Source organism: Grammomys surdaster, unplaced genomic scaffold, assembly GCF_004785775.1.
Source record: "Grammomys surdaster isolate TR1022 unplaced genomic scaffold, NIH_TR_1.0 216, whole genome shotgun sequence".
In the NCBI taxonomy this organism is placed as follows: domain Eukaryota; kingdom Metazoa; phylum Chordata; class Mammalia; order Rodentia; family Muridae; genus Grammomys; species Grammomys surdaster.
The window spans coordinates 825,395-851,402 of NW_021604661.1; the positions used below are offsets into that span (position 1 = coordinate 825,395).

Here is a 26,008-nt window from a genome sequence, read left to right on the forward strand (position 1 = left end):
CTGCTTATTTTACTTTTAATTAAGTATTCTATGTGTTTAAACTGTACCCTTGAAGACAGAATCCTGCCAAATTCATATCTCAAATATAATGTTGGGAAATAACCATGGAAATGACCACTTATAAACTACTGAATGATAGCAAAAAGGAATGTAACTTCCTGAATTCTGTACCTTAGCAGCAGCAGCAGCACCACCACCACCACCACTCCCCCAACCCCCACTCCCCCTCATGACCACCCCCCTGCCCCATCACCAATAATAATGTCAAGCAACAAAATTGCCAAGATAAATCACTTTTTATCTCTACAGGAAAGGGAGATCTAAAAAATATATAAATTACATTAGTAACACAACATAAGAAAAAACAAGGGGAACAAACAACAGAGAAATCTGGATGAGGCTACTCTAACCTATTTATAAAAAGGCCCTGCATCAGAAATCACAATCCTACCCACTTCTAAAAATATATTTAGACATGTACAGAAGCGGTGGGTTTTTAAATTGTTTGCTTTTTTGTAAAAATATATTAAAGGTGAATAGAAATCCTTTCTGCCCTCTTATCCTACCCCAGCTCTCTGCTGGGGATCACAGATCAGAGGTAACTATCTCACCATGTTCTAAACCTTGGTTATTCCCAACTCCTCTCCACCTCACTTCACTTAGAACCTGAAACATAAAAACAAAACAAACAAAACAACAACAACAACAACAGCAATAACAGCAACAACACCAACACACTAGCTTCTTTGGAAAAGCATAACTTTGAGGGTAAACTTGCTTTTCATTGGAAACAACACAAAATAACAGGAGACTCTGAGAACCCAACTAAACTAAACAAACCCCATTAGAGGCTGGGTTTCAGCTCCACAGAACCTTCTAACAAAGAAACAGAGAGAAAAGAGGCCTGGAATGGGTGGGGCAAGGGTGCTAGCAATTAGCTGCCTTTGAAAGATCAAGAGGGAGTTTTAATGGGTGAAAGGGTTAGGGACCTGTTTTTGGTGACAACAGTCAGCCTTTAGTCAGGAAGTTGCCCATACAGGGTTAGAAGCTTTTTCTGCTTTCCCCTTACTTCCCCACTGCTGCCTTAAAATCTCCAAGATAAGCAAAGCTGAGTAGAAAGGAGGGGAGTAGGGGACCTCATGTGCTAAAGGGGAGGTAGCCAGGCCTTTTTTGCCTTTGGTGTGACTAAAGGAGGACTGCTTGGCCCCTGGGGGTCCCCAAGGTAGAAAAAGCAAATATGCTAAAAGTACCCCTCATTCCAACAAGGATGGAGGGGATAGATCTATAGAAAAAAGAAAGATAAGCAACAAACATAAAAAATAACACAGAGGCCTCACAAATTCCCTGTGGTCTGCATCATAGCTGTTAAATTACCCAGAAGCACTAGGCAAACTGGGATGAGGACTAGTGGAAGGTAGAGGACACTCCCACTTGGGAAGTGCCAAAATGGGTTGTTCTGAAAGGGCAGTCTCCATCAAGTCTAGATTGCCAGAAAGGCAAGACAATAGGGAGGTGGGAGACACTGTCTGGAAAACAGTGACAATCACAAAGGAAAGGAGAGAAAAGTGGGTCAGAATATCTGCTACTTCACAGATGGGCATCTGTTTTCTAACTTCAGATTTGAATAGCCTATCTGCTCTATGCTTGAATGTTGGCCTGTGGTCTGGAAATGGAAAGTCCCAGGGGTGAAGATCTTAGTCCTGAAATCTTTAGAATAAGCTCAGACAGGGAAAGAAACATGGAAGTTCCTGATAATGACCCTGCAGGGTTAGTTTATCTCACCACACCCTCTTCAGAAGGTCCAGGCTGTGCTTTGTGGTACAGGTTGGGTGGCAGGAGCCAGAATTATCAATGTGGCAGGTACTTCAAATTTCTAGGTGGTGAGTTTGTACCTGCTGGAACCCAGTGATAACTATGGGGATAATGTTCTACAGGGCCTCAAAAATACAGGCAAATTCCTGAAGATCATCACAGGGGTTTCATGTGCAGTCAGACAAAAGTAGTTTCCTCTGGTGGGATAGGCAACAATCATGGTCAAAGGCTTGGGTATTTGTCCTTTTTCCCACCTAGAAAAGTAAAAGGAATCTCCTTCCCCCACAAAGACAGATAAAGTCAGCTTTTCTAGGCCTGCTCTGGAGATGGCCCATAATAGGGTCATAAAGACCCTCTTCATTTTTTGTCATGAAAAGAGGTAAAAGGAGATAAAGACCACAACCTTCTATCAGGAACAAGACTGAAGGTAGGGTATATCCACTGGTTGTGAGGAAGGGGTAGGAATGGGTGGAGGTGGGCAGTCTTAGAGACAGAGCTAGAGATGCAGAAAATATTGAGCACTGGGCCTCTCACTCCATGGTGGAGGAAACTGATGGGCCCAGACTCCCTTTATGCTGCTCCTCATCATTCCTTCCATATGGAGGAGCAGTGGAAAAGAATAAAGACAAGGTGTAAGTGATTTCCGTGGGTGGAGCAGGAAAAGGTTCTTGTCAGTTGGAAACCTCTCCCATCTACCTGCTACTTATGGGTATGGAAAAGAAAGGTAGGACACTCATAGGGGAAGTGGGAAGAGAGTTGGGGATAGTCCATGCCTTTGGTCAGTCCCAAGAAAGCAGGACAATGCACCTTGTCCGGGGCTCATAGGATCCAGGAGTGCCCCGAGTTGACAACGAAGAAGGCAATGGGGGTGAAGGGATGAAGGAGTAGGACATGATGGGGCTCATCTCACAGAAGTAACTTGCCATTTCTGTGGATTTTCAGGATGCGGCCGAGTCTCTGCTTTGCTGTGGCCAGGCCCTTTTTAGGACGCTTTCCTGTAAGGAAGAGCCAAAGTAAGCAGAGGCTTTATGAGCAACATTAGCATCAACTACTATTGTGCCACACCTCCATGCTTTGTTTTTCTCTCTTGACTGAGCTCTTCATCTTTACACCATCTCAGGCAAGGAACCCTCCTTAGCCACTTCTATTCAGTGTCACATGCTTGGCTACTCCTTCTTCGATTGCTACAAGAGTCATAGTCACTATAGTTCTAGTTTTCTGGCTGTTTCCCATCACTTACTTTGGGTTCAATCACTTTCCTTAGAAAATTTTGTAAGGAGGTGATTCTATGTCACTTGTGTTATCCTGATCACGAGGGTTAGTGACTATAGTTCTGTGTCCCTGAGGATGCCATTCTCAGGGCCTTCTTTCATTAAAAACCCCCATTCTAGTCGATCCTAAACATCACACCAAGCTCAGTATCCTTGAAGTCCATCCATCTATAGATTGGGCTCTGGCCAATGGGAGGAAAACGAGGGCTTGAATTCTCTCTCAGGCATCTTCCTGTCTCCCCAGATCAAATCATTTCTCACACCCTACATTATTACAACTATTCTTTCCATTTATCATCTTTCCATTACTCTGACCAGATGTCACACAGTTGTGTTTCCTCAGTCTTTTCTGAATGGATGTATAGACTACTTACTTCTAGTCAATTCTCCACTATGACCACCAGAAGAATCTTTCAAATCTAGTATTACTTCTATTTAAATTCAGTTAATTGCCTCTTCATGGCCTATTGAGCTGTATCCAAGCACCTGAAGTTTGGCTTCCTGGTATTCTCATCTATTAGACCACTTAAGATTTAAACCAGGGAGCTTTTAAGAGCTTTCATTTTAATCTTCATTTTGGTCATGTACCTTGTCCTGCCTGACTGCTCTGGGAACCAACTGAAGGGCGCCGCTGGGTGAGGAAGACTCCAGGAGCCATGGGTGTGGTGCTGCGATTTGCCTGAGCCATGCCAAAGGCATTGGGACGAGCAGTATACTCATGGTCAGCAAGACTTCCTGACAGAGCCTCTTGTTTAGGTTCAGGAGGTGGCTGGGGTGAGGAAGAGGTGACAGGCTGGGGTGCAGTAGCCAGTGTTGGTGCAGGTATTGCCATGATAGCATTGGTATCTTGAGGGCGAGGCTGTTCTACCTCCTTCAGCAAAGGCTTCTTCTTGATATATTTCTTCTTTTGGGCCTTTTGCAGCTCCTGAAATATAAGCCAAGTTGGCAGAGAGATTAAAGAGTGGGAAAAAAAGAAAGAAAAAATAAGTAAGAAAACAGTGGTCAATATGTTTTTACATCCTGCCCCTTTCCCCCACTCTTTCTAAGTCCACCTTGTATGGACACACAATACAGGCCTTCCAACACCTACAGTGATTTCTTTGATATCATTCATCCTTAGCTCCTCACTACCACTTAATAATAAAATGTCAAGAGAACTGTAAATGATTTTGAAGATGGGTTTTGGTAAACTATGGACATTTCTAATAACTAAATTTACAGCAGCAGCTTAGGCACATTACTTACTATATTCTTATAAAAGTCCTAAGTGTGTGTTGGGGGGACCTCTTCATTTTACAAATAACAAAACAGAAGTGCAAGGATAATAAGTAATTTAAACACAAATCCTCATGGAAAAGTAGTCAGATATAGTATCTAACCATCTTACAAATCTTCTCAAAATGAACTGAGAGTAAAGTGTTAGTTTTGGAATAAGGTAAATGTGAGTTCAAACCCAGGCTTCTATTTCCTAAAATCAGATGACTTTAAAGTTACTAACCTTTCTGAATCTCAGCTGCCTTGTCTGCAAATGGGTAAAGTAATACCTGCTTTTCAGAATTCTTAGAAAGCTTAAATGACAAAAAATTTTTTCCACGTGAAAGGAACTCAGCGAAGTAGTTAATTATTATTCTCTATTTCTTATAATAGTTATTTTTTCATTTTGCTGATCTTTTTCTTTGAACAGAAGACTTGATAATTCTTTAAGTCATTGAATCTAACATCTCACTTTGTATAGAACAGACAAATACGAAGTTGTGCCACTTCTTCCAGGATCTTGTATCTCATCCACTTACTGCTGTATAGCTCTACTATCTACTGTGCCTGGACAATGGGCATGTGGAGCCCTGAGCAGGTGGTACTTACAGCATGCCCATGAGTTTACTTTCTAAAATGTCACACACACCAGCCACACACATCAACTCCATGACTATATTCTTTAGCCTTCTCTAGGCAACAAAAGCCTAGACTCGCCTTCAGAAGATTTGTTAGTCTATGGCTACCAGAGAAATTTCTGAGGAATGAGGATTATTAGTAACACATGCAACCACTGCTCCTTAATTATTCATTTAATAATTTTAAGAATGACAATTAAGAATTATACTCCCATTCTAAGGATAAAGAAACTTTATCTTTACCCGTTATTTTCCTTTAAAAAAAAATGAGCATTGATACTGTGCCTACATGTAATGTGTATGTGAGGGTGCCAAATCCCTTAGAACTGGAGTTACAGACAGTTGTGAGCCACCATGTGGTTGCTGGGAATTGAACTTGGGTCCTCTGGAAGAGCAGCCAGTGCTCTTAACTGCTGAGCCATCTCTCCAGCCATAAGTTATTTTCCTAAGGTTAGAGATGTAATGAAATTTTTAAGCTGAGATGCAGACTCTGGTTTCAGAATCTGCTCTATTCAGCCATACCCTTAGCAGGAATCTTTTCTCACCAATATAAGAATGAATTCTGGCTAGGCAGTGGTGGTGCATGCCTTTAGTCACAGCACTTGGGAGACATAAGCAGGTGGAACTCTGAGTTCAAGGCCTGCCTGATCGACAGAGAGAATTCCAGGACAACCAGGCCTACACAGAGAAATCCTGTCTTGAAAAACAAAAATAAAAACAACCCAGAATGAATTCTGCTCCCCTGTTCTCTAGTCTAATTCCATAAATTATGTCTTCATATCTAGATTAGCTTAAAATTCCCTACCCTTGTTGCTAATCTCTTTTGCATGTAAGTGGCAAGGGGATTAACTTATGATAGTAAACTTACACCTTGCCAAGTTCTTTATTGAAAAAGCTGCTATGAAGCTCCCAACCAAATTCAAACTTTCATGTTATTCTACTTTGTGGCCACCTAGACAACCCATAATGATAAAGCCTGAAGGTCATTAAGTCTTTATATCAAGTGTTATTCACCCTTCATTTAATCTTCAAGATCATAAAATAATTGAGAAAAAGAGAAATTATATAAGGCCAGTTGCAGCTGTTCCAGAATGTTATTTTTATACATTTGTTTGATTAGTGTATATGTGTGTGTGTGTGTGTGTGTGTGTGTGTGTGTCTATGTGTATACACATGCCATGACAAGTGTTACGATCAGAGGACAACCTGCAGGAGTATGTTCTCTTCTTCTATACTGCAGGTCCTGGAAACAAATTTAGGCCATAATGCTTGGTGATCTAAGCAGATATATCTTTCAGGCTCTGGAATCTACTTTTTTGTTTTGTTTTTCGAGACAGTGCTTCTTTGTGTAGCCCTGGCTGTCCTAGAACTCACTCTGTAGATCAGGCTGGCATCAAACCCAGAGATCTGCCTGCCTCTGCCTCTGCCTCCTGACTGCTGGGATTAAAGGCCTGAGCTACCAGTGACTGACAAGAATCCACTTCATAACTTTACTTATACTCATCTTCTAATATGAAGTTTCCAATCCAGAAAAATCTCATTTTTTATTCATTCATTTATTTACTCCAACAGTGATTTGTCATGTGTCTATTAAAATTAGGATACCAAGTTAAAATAAATACATACAAAGAGTGTAAAATATCCTTATAAGTACCATGTGATAATGCTATAGAAAAGTACAGATGAAGATCAAAGAAATAAGGTGGTAGAAGGTGATGTGAATGGGCAAAAGGAATGGCTTCATGCAAATAAATGCTTGAGGCAATTTGCTACATGGGGTAAATCATGGACTGTAGTGGGTATGGCTGGCATATATAATAGACAGATATTGGAGGGTAGTCAGGAGATTAGAGAGAAGCCCCTCTAGACCAAACAAAGAAGGCTTTATGAGTTCTAGCAAGGAGTAACATTTTCCTGGAATCCTTCCACATTCTCACACTTCCCCCAACTTTAAAGCCTCTTCTTAGAAGTATTTCCGTCAACCCAAATAGTACTTACTCCCTCGAAAGCACTAAGGGTAGTTTTTACATTTTCATCTGTTTGTTTAAAGCAATAGAAAACCTTTATTTAGAAGTTACATCTTATGTGGCACTGATGAATGGCGGGGAAGTTTTAGTCAAAGAAAAATCACGTGATCTCTTGATTGCTCTGCTTGATCTCTGTTAGTGCTAAGACATTTCTCAGAAACTTTATAGCTCTATAGAACATCATATGAAAAACAGTCCTTAAATTTCATTTATATAGGATATAATTACTCAAAGATATAAACATTTAGCTATTTATTTCACTTTACTTAAAACTCAAGTAGCATGAAATTTGAAGTTAGAGGATATGAGTTTGAATCTTGTCTCCTCCATTTACTGGACTAGTCACTTAAAGTGATTTTCATATTCTTCACCTGTAAAATGGTGAAAATATCATCTATTGAATAAGACTATTGGGAATATTATATTAGACATTGTATATAAGGGCACCTACATAAGGTAGATGCTCAATAGTACTCTAAGCTATAGGATGTGGCATGAGGAGCTATATGGATATTGTTAAAGAACCAAACACTTTACCTCCAAACGTTCCTAGGGTTTCTGAGCAAACTACATGTTAAAGCATTTTGAAAACTAATGTTAAGAGGTAAAATTGATTCAGTGAAGGTGACCTTTTAGGATGAAAAATGGTGAATTTTGTTTTCTTGAGAAGCAGGGGGTAGAGATCAAGGGAACAATATGTGATAAAGGGGATAAGAAAAAGATCTTTATAAAAGGCCAATTTCCAAAACTGGTGAGTGACTCAAAACTTAAGTGTATTCAACTGAGTCACTTCCTCAGGACTAATCTGAAAGCAAATGAGAGATCTAGCTTTTTCTATCCAAGGATTTTTTTCCATTGTTTTTTACTTCTTATTTGAGAATTTTATACATGCATGCAATATGTATTGATCATATTCATGCCTGCCTTCCCTACCTCCAAAAACTTACACCTCCCCTACCTGCAAAAAGCTTACAGATTCAATCATGTATCTCTCCCAATTTCGTATGTTGTTTTTAAAATAACTCACTGAATCAAATTAAGCTGTCCATTATTCATGGGTATGGGGCCTCCATTGGGGTATGGGTGACCTACCAGGGACCACACCTGGAAAGAAAACTGACTGTCTCTCCCACTCCATCTGTGGGAATTATATATACTTAGGAGGGCAAGTGACATCAACAAGGATACTTCTCTGATCTCATCTTTATCCTAATTCATGTTAACTAAGTAACCTATGGAAGTAGCTTGCCACACAGCTGGGATGTAAAGGATATAGGAGGTAAGGTTAGGATACTGTCAAAGACGAAGATCAAAGATTATCCATAATAGCAGGATCCTACCACCTTACAGGTCTGAATTTTGAGGCTCTAAGTCATCAGTAAGTAGAAGGGCCACCAGCTGGGTGTCAACACTTACCTGCTGGGCAAGCTTTGCAGCTGCTGCAGCCAAACCTGTCTCAATGGAGGCAACTCTGGTCCCCTCACGAACAGGACGGTCCTGCTTGGGTAGGGTTGGAGTCACACGGGCTGTAAGGGAAACAGGATGCTAATCTATTTGCCAATTATATTCTTCAACTTCCGACTATTCCAAAAGTAGTTATATTGTTCTTCCTGTTTCTAGCTTTTCACAGAGTCCTATTTAATGACCAAGGCATACATGAATACAAATTAACCTCCTTGAACTGGCATTTATCATTGTTTATGTGCTTTTTATGTTCTTGTTGTTCCCGACTTACCTAATTTCCCAAACCTGTTTCCTCACCTACTGCTATGGTTTAAACACCCCCTCCAAAATTCATGTGGAAACTTAATTATCATTTCAGCAGTATTAGAAGAGAGATCTTTAAGAGGCAATTAGGTCATGATAGCGCTGTTTTCTTGAATGGTATAAAGATATTGTAGACATGAGTTAGGTATTAAAAGTGGTGTATTTCAACTCTCTTTTTTCCTTTTACTCTTACTATATGATACCTTCTACTTACGGAACAATTTAGCATGAAGGCCTATACCATGCCAGCATCATGCATCTGACAGCTTCTAGAACCATGAGAAAGTCTTTTATTTAGAATTTACTCACTTGTAACATTGTTACAGCTGCAGAAAATAGGCTAAACACCCTTACTTTCCACTTCTTCAGACAAATGGCTTCCTTATTGCACTTCCAGAGTAGAACATTGCATTACCCTTCCTTCTGTACTCACACTTATCATCTAAACTGCCTGTTCAGATCTATTTTCCTTTTGCCTATTTAAAACATGCCTATCCCTCAAAAGTATGCTATATAATATTTACATAAAATATCTGGGACTTCGCTGATCCCAATGATCTTTTCTTTCTCAGAATTTATAATTGGTACAAATGACTTGATACTTAGCACATACTACCTATTGAAGATTATTATTTTATAGACACAAATCAAACAATGAACTCTTGAAGTTCTTGGCATAACATTTTAATAGCACCTTAACAATACTGAATTTAAAAAAATTGTTACTTGCTTATCTTTTTCAATAAGCATCTTTTAGGAGCAATAAACATCTTCAGGTGAAGATATAAAGCTTTTCTTTACAAATAAAACCCAGCCAGGGTTGAGGAGACAGCTTGGTAAAGTGCTTATTGTGTAAGCATGAGGACCAGGGCTCAATCACCAGCCCCACACGCATTAAAAAACAAACAAAAAGTTTGATGACTTGAGTTCATTCCTTAGAATCCACATAAAGGTGAAAGGAGAGAAACAATTCCATAAAGTTATCCTTTGATCTCCACACACATGCCAACCTCAGTAATAATCATAGAATAACATTTAAAAAAACAAGGTTGCTTGGGAAATGGCTCAGTGAGCAAAGCATCTGTCCTGCAAGTATGAAGATCCAAATTCAAATTCTTAGAATCCACATAAGGCCAGACACAGTAGCTTTTGTCTGTGATTCTAGTGCTCCTAGAATAAGATAGGAGGCAGAGACAAGAGTAGCAGTAGAAGACAATGGGCCAAGTAGTCATGGGGTATGCAGCAGCAAACAAGAGATCTTGCCTCCCACATGATAGAGCAATGACAGATAGTATGAATGGGCAAGTGCCTCCCCAGCACTGGGATAACAAGCATGCATCATCAATGCTAGTTGGTTTTGTTTTTAAATTTATGTGGATGCTGGTTGTTGAACTCTGGTTTTCATATTTGCACAAATAAGCACTTTACTGAGCTATTTCCTCATTCATACTGAAGTCCTCTGACATCCACACTCACACTGTGCATGTACACCATGACACAACTGTGAAGGTCACAAGGCAACTTGTAGAAGTCAGTTCTTTCCTTCTAAAATGTGGGTCCTGGAGATCAAACTCAGGCTGTTAGACCTCTACCTGTTGAGTCATCTTAAATGGCTCTATAATATACTTTTAAAAGGTAAGCACGTTTTGAATAGTCAGACAAAAGATACAACCATTAATCAAAACATGTGCATCCAAATACACATCAACATATCCAGGTAGACTGACAAACACACACATATACACACAAGAATGCCAGCTTACAAATGCGGAATTGGTTATAAAACTAAAAATATCACCAGTTTGCAAGTCTTTATGAAACACTGGTTCTAGAGAATTGTATCTTCACATAGTGTTTAAGTATTCCTTTACAGGGTATAAGCTAGTCCCAAGAAAGAAAACTGGTGAAACTGAGATAGCACCAACACATATAGGATTCCAAGTATGAACTTACAATGTGTTGTTTTCTTGAGAAAGGGTTTCTCTATGTAGCCCTGAAATGTGCTATGAAGACCAGGCTAGCCTCGAACTAAGAGAACTGTCTCTCTGTGAAGATATTAAAGGCAAAATCAACCATGCCTAGCTCTGAGTATGAACTTTCATGTCATTAGTGATAACTATAGTGGAACAGAATGCAAACATGTGTGAACTGCAGCAATATTTGAGTTGTTAAGAAATTAAAAGCAAGCTAACTATTTACAGTATTTTGAGAGTTTAGAAAATACAAGGATAGAAAAACTTCAATGATACCACAAGAAAAAAAATTTTACATGAGAAATAACCAGAGTCTTTAAAAAAGCCAATGTTACATGAAAGCAAATAGAGAAACCTAGAAGATGATACTGGCTACAGAACAATTAAATCGGTTTCTATAAGAAAACTAACAAAACTAAGATGAATTGTTATAGATTAAGAGTGATTTACAAGAAAAGAATCAAGAGAAGTGATAAATATTCTTTTAGGCCACTAACATTTGTGTAGTTTATTAAGAAGTGAAAGTACCATGGACTGCGCAAGATAATTTAATGGCAAAGCACTTGCCACATAAGCATGAGAACTGGAGTTTGGATCCCCAAACTGGAAGTGGTAACATACACATATAATCCCAGAATGCCTATAATGAGATGGGAGGCAGAGATAGGAGAATCCCTGAAAATAGGGGTATTCAGCACTAAACAAGAAGAGATCCTGCCACAAACAAGGTGGGAGGACAAGGGCCCACACCTGAGGTTATTCTCTCAACTCCACATACACACAACTGCATACATATATAAGCAATCACACAGGAGTGAACATGCACATTCACAAATACTATACACAGAAACATACATCATACATACTCAAAAATTAAAAAGCCTTCAAGTGTTCTTTAGTGTAAATAGTCCAACCAGTGAGATGAAAAAAATTATTTTCTCTCTCAAAATTCCATATTCACTTCAGGTACCTACTCTCCTTCTCTTCCTTCCCTTCCTCAGAGATAACTTCTTAGAAGCTGACAATCTTGGGACTCTTGCAGAGCCCGAGAGTCTGTATAATTTTCCTCCTTGAAAACAAAATTATCACAGTGGGGCTGGGATGACAGTTACCAGAATTTTCTTAGAAGCTTTAGATGGCTTAGTGAACTCTCCTGGTTTCCTTCATCTCAAGCCATATGATTTCAAAAACCACAGCTATTATTTTCCTAGCTAGATTACACAAACTATGTCACACAATCAATTCAGGCCTGGCATCTAACATAGTACTAAAAGTAACAGATGCTTACTGACTAAGTAAATGAGTGACTGAGTAAAGATCTTCTTGGCTTATGAATCTCTTACATTGATCTATTTTTTTTCACTTGATTACTCTTACATAGTTTAAGACACAGAATACTACACCACCTTTAGGACTCCATGGAGCATCATCTGAATTTTTCTTTTTCTTGTGTCGAGATTTCAAAGCAGGGTCATCATCATCAGACTCCAGGGATGGATAGACTGTATAGGGAGAGGTGAAGGCCAGATAAATTAAATCTCATCCAGAAGAATGAAGAATGATACATACTTCAGTTCTTCCTCCTCATCTTCAAGTATATTCATTTACTTAAGCCACATTCAACTGCAGAAGGTCCCTAAATATCTTATATTTTGTGCCTTTTCTATAGTTGTACCCTTATTGTGAAAGTCCTTCTACATTCACCCAATTCTTAGTCACTCAGGTGAGTTACTTGGCTCACCTTTTAAAATTTAGCTCTAGATTTAGTCCTTAGTCATCATGGAAATGCAAATCAAAACCACCCTGAGATTCCACCTCACACCAATCAAAATGACTAAGATCAAAAACTCAAGTGATAGCACATGCTGGTGAGAATGTGGAGAAAGAGAAACACTCCTCCACTCCATTGCAAACAGGTACAACCACTCTGGAAATCAATCTGGTGTTTGCTCAGAAAATTGAAAGTAGTTCTATCCAGCTATACTCTTGGGCATATACCCAAAAGATGCTTTACCAAAACACAAGAACATGTCCTCCACTATGTTTATAGCAGCCTTATTTATAATAGCCAGAAGCTAGAAACAACCTAGATGTCTCTCAACCAAAGAATGGATACAGAAAATGTGGTTCATTTACACAATGGAATACTACTCAGCTATTAAAAACAAGGACATCATGAATTTTGCATGCAAATGGACGGAACTAGAAAATATCTTCAGTGATGTATCTCAGTCCCAAAAGGACATGCATGGTATGTACTCACTAATAAGTGGATATTAGCAAAAAAGTTCAGAATACCTAGGATACAATCCATAGACCATAAGTTTATCAAGCAGAAAGGCTCAAGTGAGGATGTTTCAATCTCACTTAGAAGGAGAAGAAAATAATCATCTGAGGCAGAAGGAGGGAGGGAACAGGGTGAGAGAGGGGAGGGGGAGGGGAAAGGTGAACAGGATCAGGTATGGGGGAATAGCCAGGAGAGAAGCACAGAAAGCCAGGAGAATGAATGGAAATATGCAGCCGGGACGGGGTTGGGGGGGCTTTAGAAAGTACTAGATACTTGGGAGGTGAGAGACTCTCAAGACTCAATGGGGTGACCTTTGCCAAAATGCCCAATAATGGGGACAGGGAACTTGAAGATCTACCTCCAGTAGAAAGACAGGGCATCAAGTAGAGGAATGGGGTTACCAACCCACAGTAAAAAATTCTGACTTAGAATTGTTCCTGTCTAAAAGAACTGCAGGGACAAAAATGGAGAAGAGACTGAGGGAAAGGCAGTCTAGTGAACAGTCCAACTTGGGATCCATCTCAAGGGGAGGGGCACCAAGGCCTGACACTATTAGTGATGCTGTGATGTGCTTACAGACAGGAGCCTAGCATGGCTGTCCTCTGAGAGGCCCTACTAGCAGCTGAGACAGATACAGATACATACACTCAACCATTGGACTGAAGTTGGAGACTCCTGTGGTTGAATTAGGAGAAGGCTGAAGAAGCTGAAGGGGAGGGTGACCCCCATAGGAAGACTAGCAGTCTCAACTAACCCACACCCTGGGGAGCTCCCAGTGACTGAGCCACCCACTAGGTAGCATACCTGGGCTGGTCAGAGGCCCCAGACATATATAGCAGAGGACTGCCTGGTCTGGCCTCAGTGGGAAATGCGCCTAATCTTTGAGAGACTTGAGGCCCCAGGTGGAGGTCTGGGGCGGGGAGCACCCCCTCGGATGAAAGTGAGAGGATGAATGGGATGAAGAACTGTAGGAGGAGGAACCAGGAGGGGGACAATAGCTGGAATGTAAATAAATAATTTAAGAAAAAGATGCCTTCCCTTGTTCTCATAATCTGATTCAGATTCCTCCTTCTCAGCTCTCCATAGCAACCTGTGTTTTAGGCCTGCAGTGGAGATGCAGTGGAGACTGTACTTAGGAACTAATTATTACAATTGTTGCCTCTAATTTACAAATGAGGCCAAGAATGTGTGTTTGATTTTATACTAAAGCAGCCCATACAATGAATAGTAGTTATTTATTGTTTGCAAAATAATGGGAACAAAATGACTAAGGTAAACTAGGACCACAATCTAATAAAATATCTATATTCAAGTATCCTATCTTAGAGAAACAAATAGAAGTATATAGATTATCATAAAATCCATAGACAAGACATTTAGGATTTTTATTGGGACTATGGTCTAGAAAGATCCAACTGATGACATAAAATTCTGAGGCCACTCCCAAGCCTAGAAGAGAACTCTAAGAGTAACAATCTCACAAGAATTCTACTACTTCTTTCCAGAGGACTTCTCTACAGAAAGGAAGTCTATTTTTCAGACCTTCCTCCTTCAACAAAGAGGTGAAAACTTTACCTTCTGACTTTTTATTTAAAAAAAAAAGAGGATTTAATTGTTCTTAGAAAGGAATGAATACTAATAACACAGCTGCTTCAGAAAAAGCCACCAATATTACTTTGTTGGGTCTGAAGGTTTTCTACTCAAAGAAGTTAAGTGTGACACAGAAGAAAGACTTGGTGCCTTAGGGTCAGAAAACTACTTTGAAATTTTGGATGGCATAGTAGTGGCCTAAGAACAGTTTCAGAGTTTTAACCCATAACATTGAAATAACAGACAATGCCACCTGCCTTGCAAAGTTGTGTTCAGAAGTTGTACTTAAGAGATGATGCATAGGGGGTAGTAGGATGGCTCAGCAGGTAAAGATGCTTACTGTACAAGCCTGATGACTTGGGTTTGATTCCCAGAACCAACATAAAGGTGGGAAGAATGAGCTGTGCAAAGTTGTCCTCTGACCTCCACAAATGCTGTGGCATGTGTACCCATCCCTACACATAAAATTCTTTTTAAATTTAATAACAGATCATATGTAAAGTAACTTGCCTAAGAAATTCCATTCTGAGCTTCACATTTTAGTGGACAGGTAATAAGGTATAGATTATAATTAAATCTATGCATTGAAAGAAAATATAAGTTAAAATGCATATTAAAATATAAGGTCAAATGTACTTCCTGATTTTAAAACATATTACCAAATGATAGTAATTAATTCTGTGTGCAAGTGGCATAAAAGCAGCTATAAAAACCAATGAGAATGACTATAAAGTGCATAAACAAAGCTATGAATAATGATCAAATAACTTTGGGCTGGGGACAAGATCTCATTCTGCTTCAAAGGCCGGCCTCAAATATCAAATGCTTCTGTCTCTTGAGTGTTGGGATGACAATTATAAACCACTGTGACTGGCCTGCACTAAGATTTTTGCAGCAGCTTTTTATTTTATTAATATTTTCAGTTGACATACAAAATATCAGCCTATAACATCTTATGCATCTATATCATTGTATGTTGCAATATGACTCCACCCTCCCTTAGCTGTTCTTAATCTCAATAAGCCCTAAGAGAATAAAAAAATACAAAGCATTTTCTCCAACTACTGTAATAATATCAATAACTGTTATTATAAAAATCAATAACAGAAAGATATATGGAAAATTCACAACTGGGTGGAAATTATTACATACCCAAAAAGAATCAAAGAAATAATCATATATATAATTTCAAAGACTTTGATATGGGGCCAGTGAGATAAAATGTCTACCACCAAACCCTGGGATCCAAACTGTGGAAGAAGAAAACTGATTTCCATAAGTTGTCATCTAACCTTCATACATGTATAACATAAAATAAAATCAAATTTAAAAGGTATACAAAAGATTTAAAAGATTTTTATATAAATTAAAACCAAAGTACGCTGGGCGGTGATGGTGTACGCCTTTAACCCTAGCACTTGGGAGGCAGAGGCAGGCGGATTTCTGAGTTCGAGGCCAGCCTGGTCTACAGAGTGAGTTCCAAGACAGCCAGGAAACCTGGTTTCCAGAGAAACCCTGTCTCGAAAAACCAAAAAAAAAAAAAAGCAGCAAAACAGTGCACAGATAACAAGCAATTTAAAACCGCAAATACTTACATTTAAGATGAAAAATCCTAAATCAACAACCTACCTTCATATATTAGAAAACTAGAAAGAAAAAAATAAACTGCATCCAAAGTTAGAACTAAAAAAGGTTACAGTGGAGATGACAGGGAGAAAGAGAGGAATACAAAGAATCAAATAAAAAAGAACAAAGAGCAGAGCTATCTCTGACTCTTCTACCCACTTTTGGGGCCTTTCTTCTCCTATTGGGTTGCCTCATTCAGTCTTAATATGAAGGGAGGTGTACAGTCTTATTGCAACTTGATATGCTGCCCTTTTCTGAAAGAAAATGGAAGAGGGGTGGTGGATGGGAGTTTGGAAAGAAAGGGAGGTGGAGGAGAACTAGAAAAAGAAAAAAGAAAACTGCAATCGGGATGTAACACATAAGAGAATAAATAGATTAAATTAATATATAAAAAGAATTATTACGTCTCATACAAAATATCAGCCTATAACATCTTATGCATCTATATCATTGTATGTTGCAATATGACTCCACCCTCCCTTAGCTGTTCTTAATTTCAATAAGCCCTAAGAGAATAAAAAAATACAAAGCATTTTCTCCAACTACTGTAGTAATATTAATAACTGTTATTGTATTCTCCTATCTTCTCCTGCCATCTCCACATCCACAACCTTGCTCAGGAGTCATAGTTTACAAACCAGCTTTGCCTGGTGACTACATACCCCCACTACCATTCACTCCTTTTCATCTTCATACCCACAGGCCTAGTTCCAGACCTGTGACTCTGATATAACCTGGTAAGTCCCTCCCCTGCAAGCTCATCTACCTCCCCCACCCTCATCTCCACAACCATAGGCCTGACTCGAAACCACATCTCCAATACTTGCTTTGCCTGGCCTCAAGCAACTCATACATACACTAGCTTTACCTGGCCTAGTTCTAGACATATAACTCCTGCACTGGTCAAATCCAAGGAAAGCTAAAATCTCACATTGGGCACACAACCAAAGAAGTCCACAAACTCAGGTTACATCGAAAAAACAAACAAACAATATGAGTAGCCCAAACACTTTGTGTCCCACCAAACCTACTAGTCCTATAGGTGAAATGTTCTGTTATGAAAATTATCTAGATGAACCCCAGGACATGGACTAAAAAGAAAAATAACTTCATTAAGGAATTCAATAAGTTTCAAAGAAGATACAAACGCCTCACTGACCTTCAAGAGGATAACACAAACTTGAGTACTGTTCAATAAAATACAAATATAGAACTGAACAAATTGATGAAGACAGTTCAAGATTTAAAAAATCAAATTAACTAATGAGAGAAATACTGGAGAGAAGTCAAGCTGAAATGAAGATGAAATTGACAAACTCAATGACCTTACCCTCCACCCTGATCCCCACACCCTCAGTCAAACTTCCCAGCTTACCTCCATTCCTTTGTGACTCCCTGTCAACCCTCAGAACCACTTTCTACTAGGGATTCCAAGGACAGTACACTTGGCTGGAGCCCAGGTAGACTATCAGTGTCCTCCTTTCCCTCCCCCACTCTGTTCTCTCTACAGTACTTAGTCCCATCCTTCCAGTTCATTTCTATTCCCTTCAGACCTGTGGCCATCTGTGGCCAGACCTAGGGTACCCTTAGTTCTGCTAACCCTTTGTGAAGCCAGACCCCAAGTCCCAATTAAGAGACTTCCAGAGTCAGTCCTTTTCCCATGTAAAACTCAACTACAAATGTATCACAGACCTAAACCAACAAGTCACAGATAAAGGAAAACCCATCAGAATAACACCTGATATCTCAATGGAAAATTTGAAAGTCAAAAGAGGCTGGAGCAATGCACTTCAAGTTCTAAAAGATCACAATTGCCACCTTAGACTATAGGACCCAGCAGACTATCTGTCATGGTTAAAGGAGAATGAAAAAACATTCCATAATACAGACTAAAATAGTCTTTTGCTTGTATATTATGGTTTCTGATTTTGCATTTTTATGGGAATTGATGTGTATTATTTTTTCTATTCTGTTTTGTGTGGGGATTTTTTTTTTGGTTGCTTGCTTTCCAAAGAGAGAGAAAGAGAATGAAATTGGGTGGGTGGGGAGATAGAGAGGATCTAGGAGTTGGTGGAGGACAAACCATAATCAGATTACTTCTCTAAAATAGACTACATCCTGGGATGCAAAACAAATCTTTACAAATTCAGAAAAGACTCCATGTATCCTATTTTACTGTAAGATAACAAAACATAAAATCAAAAGCAAACAAATGTCTAATAAGTACACAAATGCATGGCAATAAGAAGATAAAAAACCCTTATTGCTGAATGATGAATGGGTCAAAGAAGAAATTTAGAAGGAAATAAAAGAAAAGAATTTTGGTACTTAATGAAAATAAAAACAAAACACAACAAAATCTCTGGAGAGAAATTTATGGCTCTATGTGCCTACATTTAAAAGTCAAAAAGACCCAGATGTGGTGACTCATGCCTTTAATCGGTGCTGGTAGACCTTTCTAAGTTCCAAGCCAGCTTTGTCTCCATTGCAGGTTCTAGTCTGGCCAAAGCTACACAGAAAGACTGTCTGAAAAAACAAACTAAAGTCAGAAAAAGCGCAAATATTTTACTTAAAGATGCATCTCAAGAATTTGGAAAACGAGAACAAAGTAAATTCAAATCCAGTATGTGACAAGAAAACAAATTAAAAAAAAAATCACAGCAGCACTTAGTAAGATAGAAATAAAGAAAACAATATAATGAATCAATAAATCTATAGAAAGATGAAAAAATTGACACTTTTGACCCAACTAAACCAAAGAAAGAAATAGATGATCTAAATGAACAGAATCAGAAATAAACAGGGAACCATTTATAACAGACATAAGGAAATTCAGAATATTAAAATGGAATACTTTAAAAACCTGTAGCTCATTAACTTCAAAAAATCTAGAAGACATGAACAAATTTCTAGATTTACCCAAACCACCAAAGTTAAACCAAGAAGAGATTAACAACCTAAATAGAACTATAACATAGGAAACAGTAATAAAAATCATTCTAACTATAAAAGTGCAGGCCCAAATGTATACACAGCAAATTTTTAACAGATCTGCAAAGAACTACAGTCAATTCTTATTAAATTATTCATAAAGTAGACAAGGAGCAGTTCTACGAAGCCAGTATTATTCTAATACAATACCAATACCAATACCAATACCAGGTAAAGACATAACAATGACAACGAAAAAGAAAATGACAGGCCAATATCTCTGATGAACATAGAATCAAACATCTTCAGTAAAATACAATTACAAACCAATCACAGACCAATACAAGTATTTATCAAAAATATTATCATATACCAAGATGGTTTTATCCTAGAGATCCAGGGATGGTTCAACAAGTCAATAACTGTAATAAACTACATAATTGGACTTAAAGACAAAAATCATATAATCACCTCAATAGATACAAAACAGAGCTTTGATAAAATCCAGCATGACTTCATGATAAAAAGCCCTAAACAGAGTAGAACTGTAAGAAATATACTTTAAAACGATAAGGCTACATGTGACAAACACATTCCCAATATCATCATAAATAGAAACTTAAAGCAATCCATTAAAATCAGGAATGAAAAAGGACTGTCCACTATTTCCACTTCTTTTCAATATAATGCTTGAAACACTAGCTGGAGCAATAATGCACAGGAGGAAATTAAAGAGATATAAAAAGGGAAGGAAGTTAAACTGTCGTATTTGTACATAACATATTCTAAAAACAATCATAAAACTTATAGAAATGATCAATAGATGGTAGGATACAAAATCAACTTATAAAAATCTATATCTATATCTGGTCCATAACTCCTACTCTACCAGAGGCTATGCTGGGTACTAGGAACTCCAGGTAAAACACCCACCTATCATCTTGTAATACTTCTTAAAGCTAGTCCAGCAGTTCCCAACAGCACCCCTTCCCCTGGGCTCCATATTCCAGTCCATAATTCTAGCAGAAGACCCTTGCTCTACTGAAGGCCATGATATTACTAGGAATCCCAGGCCCACACCTCCTGCAGAAGACCTTTGCTCTCCAGGAGGCCAAGATGGTACTAGAAACTCCAGAGGCCACACCAGAATCCAAAACCCCAGAAGCTATACCAGTTCCCAGAATCCAAGAGGAAACACAGGCACTCAAAACTCCAGAGGTCATAAAGACTAACAAGACACCAAGTGAAGACACCCTACTGGACCTGAAGACTCACTGATCACCAGAACCACAGGCCGCTCATGCCAGAAGACAGTATAAGAATACAACAACAGCCAGGGCAATAAGGCACCACCAGCTATCCTACTATAAGAAGCCTTGGATTTTTAAATGACCTTAAATCCAATCTTATGAAGATGATACAAGCCATTAAAGAAGAAATGAATATATCCCTTAAAGAAATCTAGGAAAACATGAACAGGTGAAGGAAATGAATAAAACTGTTCAAGACCTGAAAAGGGAAACAGAGTCAATAAAGAAAACACAAACTGAGGGAATCTTAGGAGATGTAAAATCTAGGTAAGTGAACAGGAACTACGGATGCAAGCATCACCAACAGAATACAAGAGATGAAAGGGAGAATCTCAAGCATGCAAGATAGGAGAGAAGAACTTGAGCGACCTGTTACATCAGTCTAAAGAAAATGCTAATTCTAAAAAGCTCCTGAATCAAAATATCCAGGAAATCTGAGACATGACGAAAAGACCAAACTCAAGAATAACAGGAATAGAAACACTAAACATACAGAACAAAGAATATTAAAAGCTGCAATGGGAAATGTCAAGTAACATATAAAGGCAGATCTTTCAGAATTACACCTGACTTCTCAAAGCTAGAAGGGCCTGCACAGATGTGTTGCAGACTCTGTCCAGATGCCAGAGACCACAGACCCAGACTACAATACCAAGAGAAACTTTCAATCACCACAGGCAGAACAAACAAGATAGTCCATGACAAACTCAAATTTAAACAAAATCTATCCACAAATTTAGCCTCACAGAAGGTACTACAAGGAAAACTCTAACCCAAGTAGGTTAACTATACCCAAGAAAATACAGGAAACAATTTCACACTTGCAAAAGAAGGGAACCATATTTTTATGTGCATGCCAATCTGCCCACACACCATCACACCACCAACAACAAAAAAATAGGAATGAACAATAATTGGTCTTTAGTATCAATAGACTCAATCCCTAACTGCCCAAAGGCAAAAGGCTAACAGAATGGATGTAAAAAGAGGACCCATCTTTCTGTTGCATACAAGAAACACACTTTAAGCTAGAGAGATGGGTCTGGGGTTAACAGAACTGGCTGTTCTTCAGGACCAGGGATCAATTATCAGTACCCACATGGCACAAGTGTCTCTAATTCCAGTTCGAGGGGTTGCTACACCTTCACACAGGTATACATGAAATATATATGAAATAAAAATAAATAAATTAAAAAACAATAAAAATGAATTAAAAAACAAACCTTGACATCAAAGATAGATATTACTTTAGAGTAAAGGGTTGGAAAAAGATTTTCCAAGAAAAATGGACCAAAGAAGGAAGCTGGTGTAGCCATTCTAATATCTAACAAAATATACTTCTAATCAAAATTAGTCAAAAGAAAAGGGGAAGGACACCTCATACTCAAAGAAAAAATCTCCCAAGATGACTTCTCAATTCTGAATACCTATGTCCCAAAATGCAAGGGCACCCACATTCGTAAAAGAAAGATTACTAAAGCTTAAATTACACATTAACCCTGACACAATGATAGTGTGAGATTTCAATATCTCACTCTCACAAAAGGACAGGTCACTCAGACAGAAACTATACAGAGAAATAATGGAATTAACAGACATTTAACTCAAATGGACCTAATAGATATCTATAGAACATTTCATTCAAACACAAAAGAATATACTTTCTTCTCAGTACTTCAAAAAACCTTCTCCAAAGTTGACCACATACTTGATCACAAAACAAGTCTCAACAGATAAAGGAAAACTGAAATACCCGCCTGTATCTTATCAGACCACCATGGATTAAAGCTGGATTTAAACAACAGAAACAACAGAAAGCCTATACACTATGAGAAACTGAACAACTTTACTCAAAAATCACTGGGTCAAGGAAGAAATTAAGAAATTAAAGACTTCCTAGAATTCAATGAAAATGAATGCACAACATATTCAATGAAAGCAGTGTTAAGAGGAGAGTTCATAGCACTAAATGCCTCCATAAAAAATTAGAGCAATCTCATACCGGCAACTTTATAGGTCACCTGAATGCTCTAGAACAAAAAGAAGCAAACACACTCATGTAGAATTGATGTCAAGAAATTAGCAAATGGTGGGGTGAAATCAATAAATTAGAAACAATGAAAAATAAAAAAAAATGAATGAAACAAAGTACTGGTTCTTTGAAAAAAATAAAAAAAGACAGACAAACCCTTATACAAACTAACTAAAAGATGAAGAAAGAATATTCAAATTAACAAAATCAGAAATGAAAATGGGAGACATAACAACGGATACTGAGGAAATCCAAAGAATCATTAAGTCATACTTCAAAGTCCTGTACTCCACGAAATCAGAAAAATCGAAAAGAAATAGATAAATGTCTTTTTCTTTTTTTTGGGGGGGGAGGGGTGTTCGAGACAGGGTTTCTCTATGTATCCCTGGAACATAGAGAACTCACTTGGAACTCACTCTGTAGACCAGGCTGGCCTCGAACTCAGAAATCCGCCTGCTTCTGCCTTCCAAGTGCTGGGATTAAAGGCGTGTGCCACCACCGCCCGGCTTTTCTTTCTTTCTTTTTTTTGTTTTTGATAAATGTCTTGATAGACATCACTTACCAAAGTTAAACCAAGATCAGAAAACAATTTAAATAGACCTATAACACCTAAGGAAATAGAAGCAGTTATTAAAAGCCTTCCAACCAAAAAAAAGCTCAGGGCCCACCTGACAGTTTTAGTGAAGAATTCTACCAGACTTTCAAAGAACAGTTAATACCAATAGTCCTCAAATTATTCCACAAAATAGAAACAGAAGGAACATTGCCAAATTCATTTCATAAGGTCACAGTAACCCTAATACAAAAACCACACAATGATTCAAAAAAGAAAAAGAATTACAAACCAATTTCCCTCATGAATATCGATGCAAAAATATTCAAATATATCCAAGAATATATAAAAAAGATTATCCACCATATCAAGTAGGCTATATCCCAGAGATTCAAGGATGGCTCAACATACCAAAATCTGTCAATGTGATCTATCATACAAACAAGCTGAAAGAAAAGAACCACATGATCATCTCATTAGATCCTGAAAAAGCCTTTGAGAAAATCCAACACTCCTTCATGATAAAAGTCTTGGAGAGATCAGGGGTCTAAGACACATACCTAAACACTATAAAGGCAACATACAACAAGCCAATAGTCAACATCAAATTAAATGATGAGAAAATGAAAGAAATTCTACTAAAACCAGGGACAAGGCTGTCTACTCTCTCCATACCTAGTCAACAAAGTACTTGAAGTTCTAGCTAGAGCAATAAGAAAACTAAAGGAGATAAAGGGGATACAAATTGGAACAGAAAAAGTCAAAATATCTCTATTTGCAGATGATATATAGTATACATAAGCAACTCCAAAATCCTACCAGGGAACTCCTATATCTGAAAAACTTTTTCAGCAAAGTGGCTGAATATAAAAGAAACCCAAAATATTTTTTTTCAGTAGACCTCCTATATACAAACAATACACAGACTGAGGAAGAAATCAGGGAAACATCACTCTTCACAACAGCACACAAATAATATAAAATATATTGGGTGTAACACTAACTAAGTAAGTAAAAGACTTTTATGACAAGAACTTTGAGTCTTTGAAGAAAGAAATGGAGAACATGTCAGAAGATGGAAAGATCTCCCATGCTCATGGATCAATAGGATTAACATAATAAAAACGACCATCCTACCAAAAGCAGTCTACAGATTCAATGCAATACCTACCAATGTTCCAACACAATTCTTCACAGATCTTGAAAGATTTTCAGCTTCATACGGAAACAAAAAGACCAAAACCCCAGATAATTAAAACAATCCTGAATAATAAAAGAACTCGTGGAGGTCTCACCATTACTGACTTCAAATTGTAGTACAGAGCAATAGTAATAAAAACCACATGGTACTGCCATAAAAACTGACAGATTGATCAATGCGATTGAATTGAAGACTCAGCCATAAATTCATATACCTATGGAAACCCAACTTTTTGATTAACAATCCAGATATGAACACTGAAAAAAGGGCGTCTTCAACAAATGCTGCTGATCTAACTGGATGTCTGCATGTAGAAGAATGCAAATAGACTCATACTTATCACCCTGCACAAAACTCAAGTCCAAGTGGATCAAAGACCTCAACATAAAAACAGATATACTGAACCTGAAAGAAGAGAAAGTGTGGAGTACCTTTGAATGCACTGGTACAGGGGACAAATTCCTGAATGGAATATCAATATCTCTGGCACTAAGATCAACAATTGATAAATAAGACCTCATGAAACTGAAAAGCTTCTGTAAGGCAAAGAACACTCTCAATAGGACAAAACCATAGCCTACAGAATGGGAAAGATCTTCGCCAACCCCACTTCTGACAGAGGGCAAAATTCCAAAATACATAAATAACTCAAGATACTAGACATCAACAAACCAAATAACCCAATTAAAAATGGGGTACAGATATAAACAGACAGTTCTCAACAGAGGAATTTCAAATGCTGAGAAGTACTTAAAGACATGTTCTTAACTTCCTAAATGACTTTTTGAGATTCCATCCTGCTGGAATGTCTAAGATCAAAACCACAAATGACAGCTCATGCTGGAGAGGATGTGGAGCAAGGGGAACACTACTTCATTGCTGGTGAGAATGCAAACTTATATAGCCACTTTGGAAATCAATATGACCATTTCTCAAAAAATTGGGAATCTATCCACCCTAAGATCCAGCTACACTACTTCTGGGCATATACTAAAAGGACTCTATCCTATCATGAGGACACATGCTCAACTATGCTCATAGCAGCTTTATTTGTAATAGTTAGAAACTGAAAACAACCTAGATAGCCCTCAACTGAAGAATGGATAAAGAAAAGTTGGTTAATTTACACAATGGAGCATTCCTTAGCTGTTGCAAAATAAAAAATAAAAATGAGATATGCAGGCAAATGGATGGAACTAGAAAAAAATCATCCTGAGTGAGGCAGCTCTGACCTAGAAAGACAAAAATGGTATGTAATCACTTATAAGTAGATATTACCTGTAAAGTAAAGGATAACCATGCTACAATCCAGACACAGAGGAGCTAAGTAACAAAGAGGGCTTGAGGGGGGATGCATGAATCTCCCTGGAAAGGGGAAGTATAATAGATATTGTGAGTGAATGGGGGGGGGTGGATGAAAACAACAGGGTTCAATTTGGAGGGGGAGGATGGAAGGAGAGAATACTGGGAGAGATGGCTAGAATTGGGGAGACATCTTCTGGGTGAGGTAGAAACCTAATGCAATAGAAACTCCCAGTTATCTACTGGGGTAACCCTAGCTAAGATTCCTAGCTGGGGGCGGGGAATGGTATTAGACTGAACTTGACATCTCCTGTAACCAAGCAAGGCTTCCAGTGGAGGGACTTGGACACCAACCCAGCCACAAAACTTCAACACAATTTGTTCTGCCTACAAGATACGCTGATGTAAAAGTGGCACAGAAATTGTGGGAGTGA

General features: G+C 38.3%; 1 protein-coding gene across 2 annotated transcripts in view; it reads right to left on the bottom strand.

The window, feature by feature from the left end:
- Positions 1–277: 277 nt before the first annotated feature.
- Positions 278–26,008, bottom strand: part of Phf8 (PHD finger protein 8) — a 127,160-nt gene continuing 101,429 nt past the window's right edge. For both annotated transcript variants that reach the window (XM_028772653.1, XM_028772652.1), the window contains 4 exons: positions 12,149–12,244; positions 8,419–8,528; positions 3,672–4,008; positions 278–2,807 (listed from right to left, as the gene is read on the bottom strand). In XM_028772653.1, the coding sequence (XP_028628486.1) occupies positions 2,719–2,807; positions 3,672–4,008; positions 8,419–8,528; positions 12,149–12,244 (632 nt within the window). In that variant the 3' untranslated portion in view covers positions 278–2,718. The remainder of the gene's footprint in view (positions 2,808–3,671; positions 4,009–8,418; positions 8,529–12,148; positions 12,245–26,008) is intronic.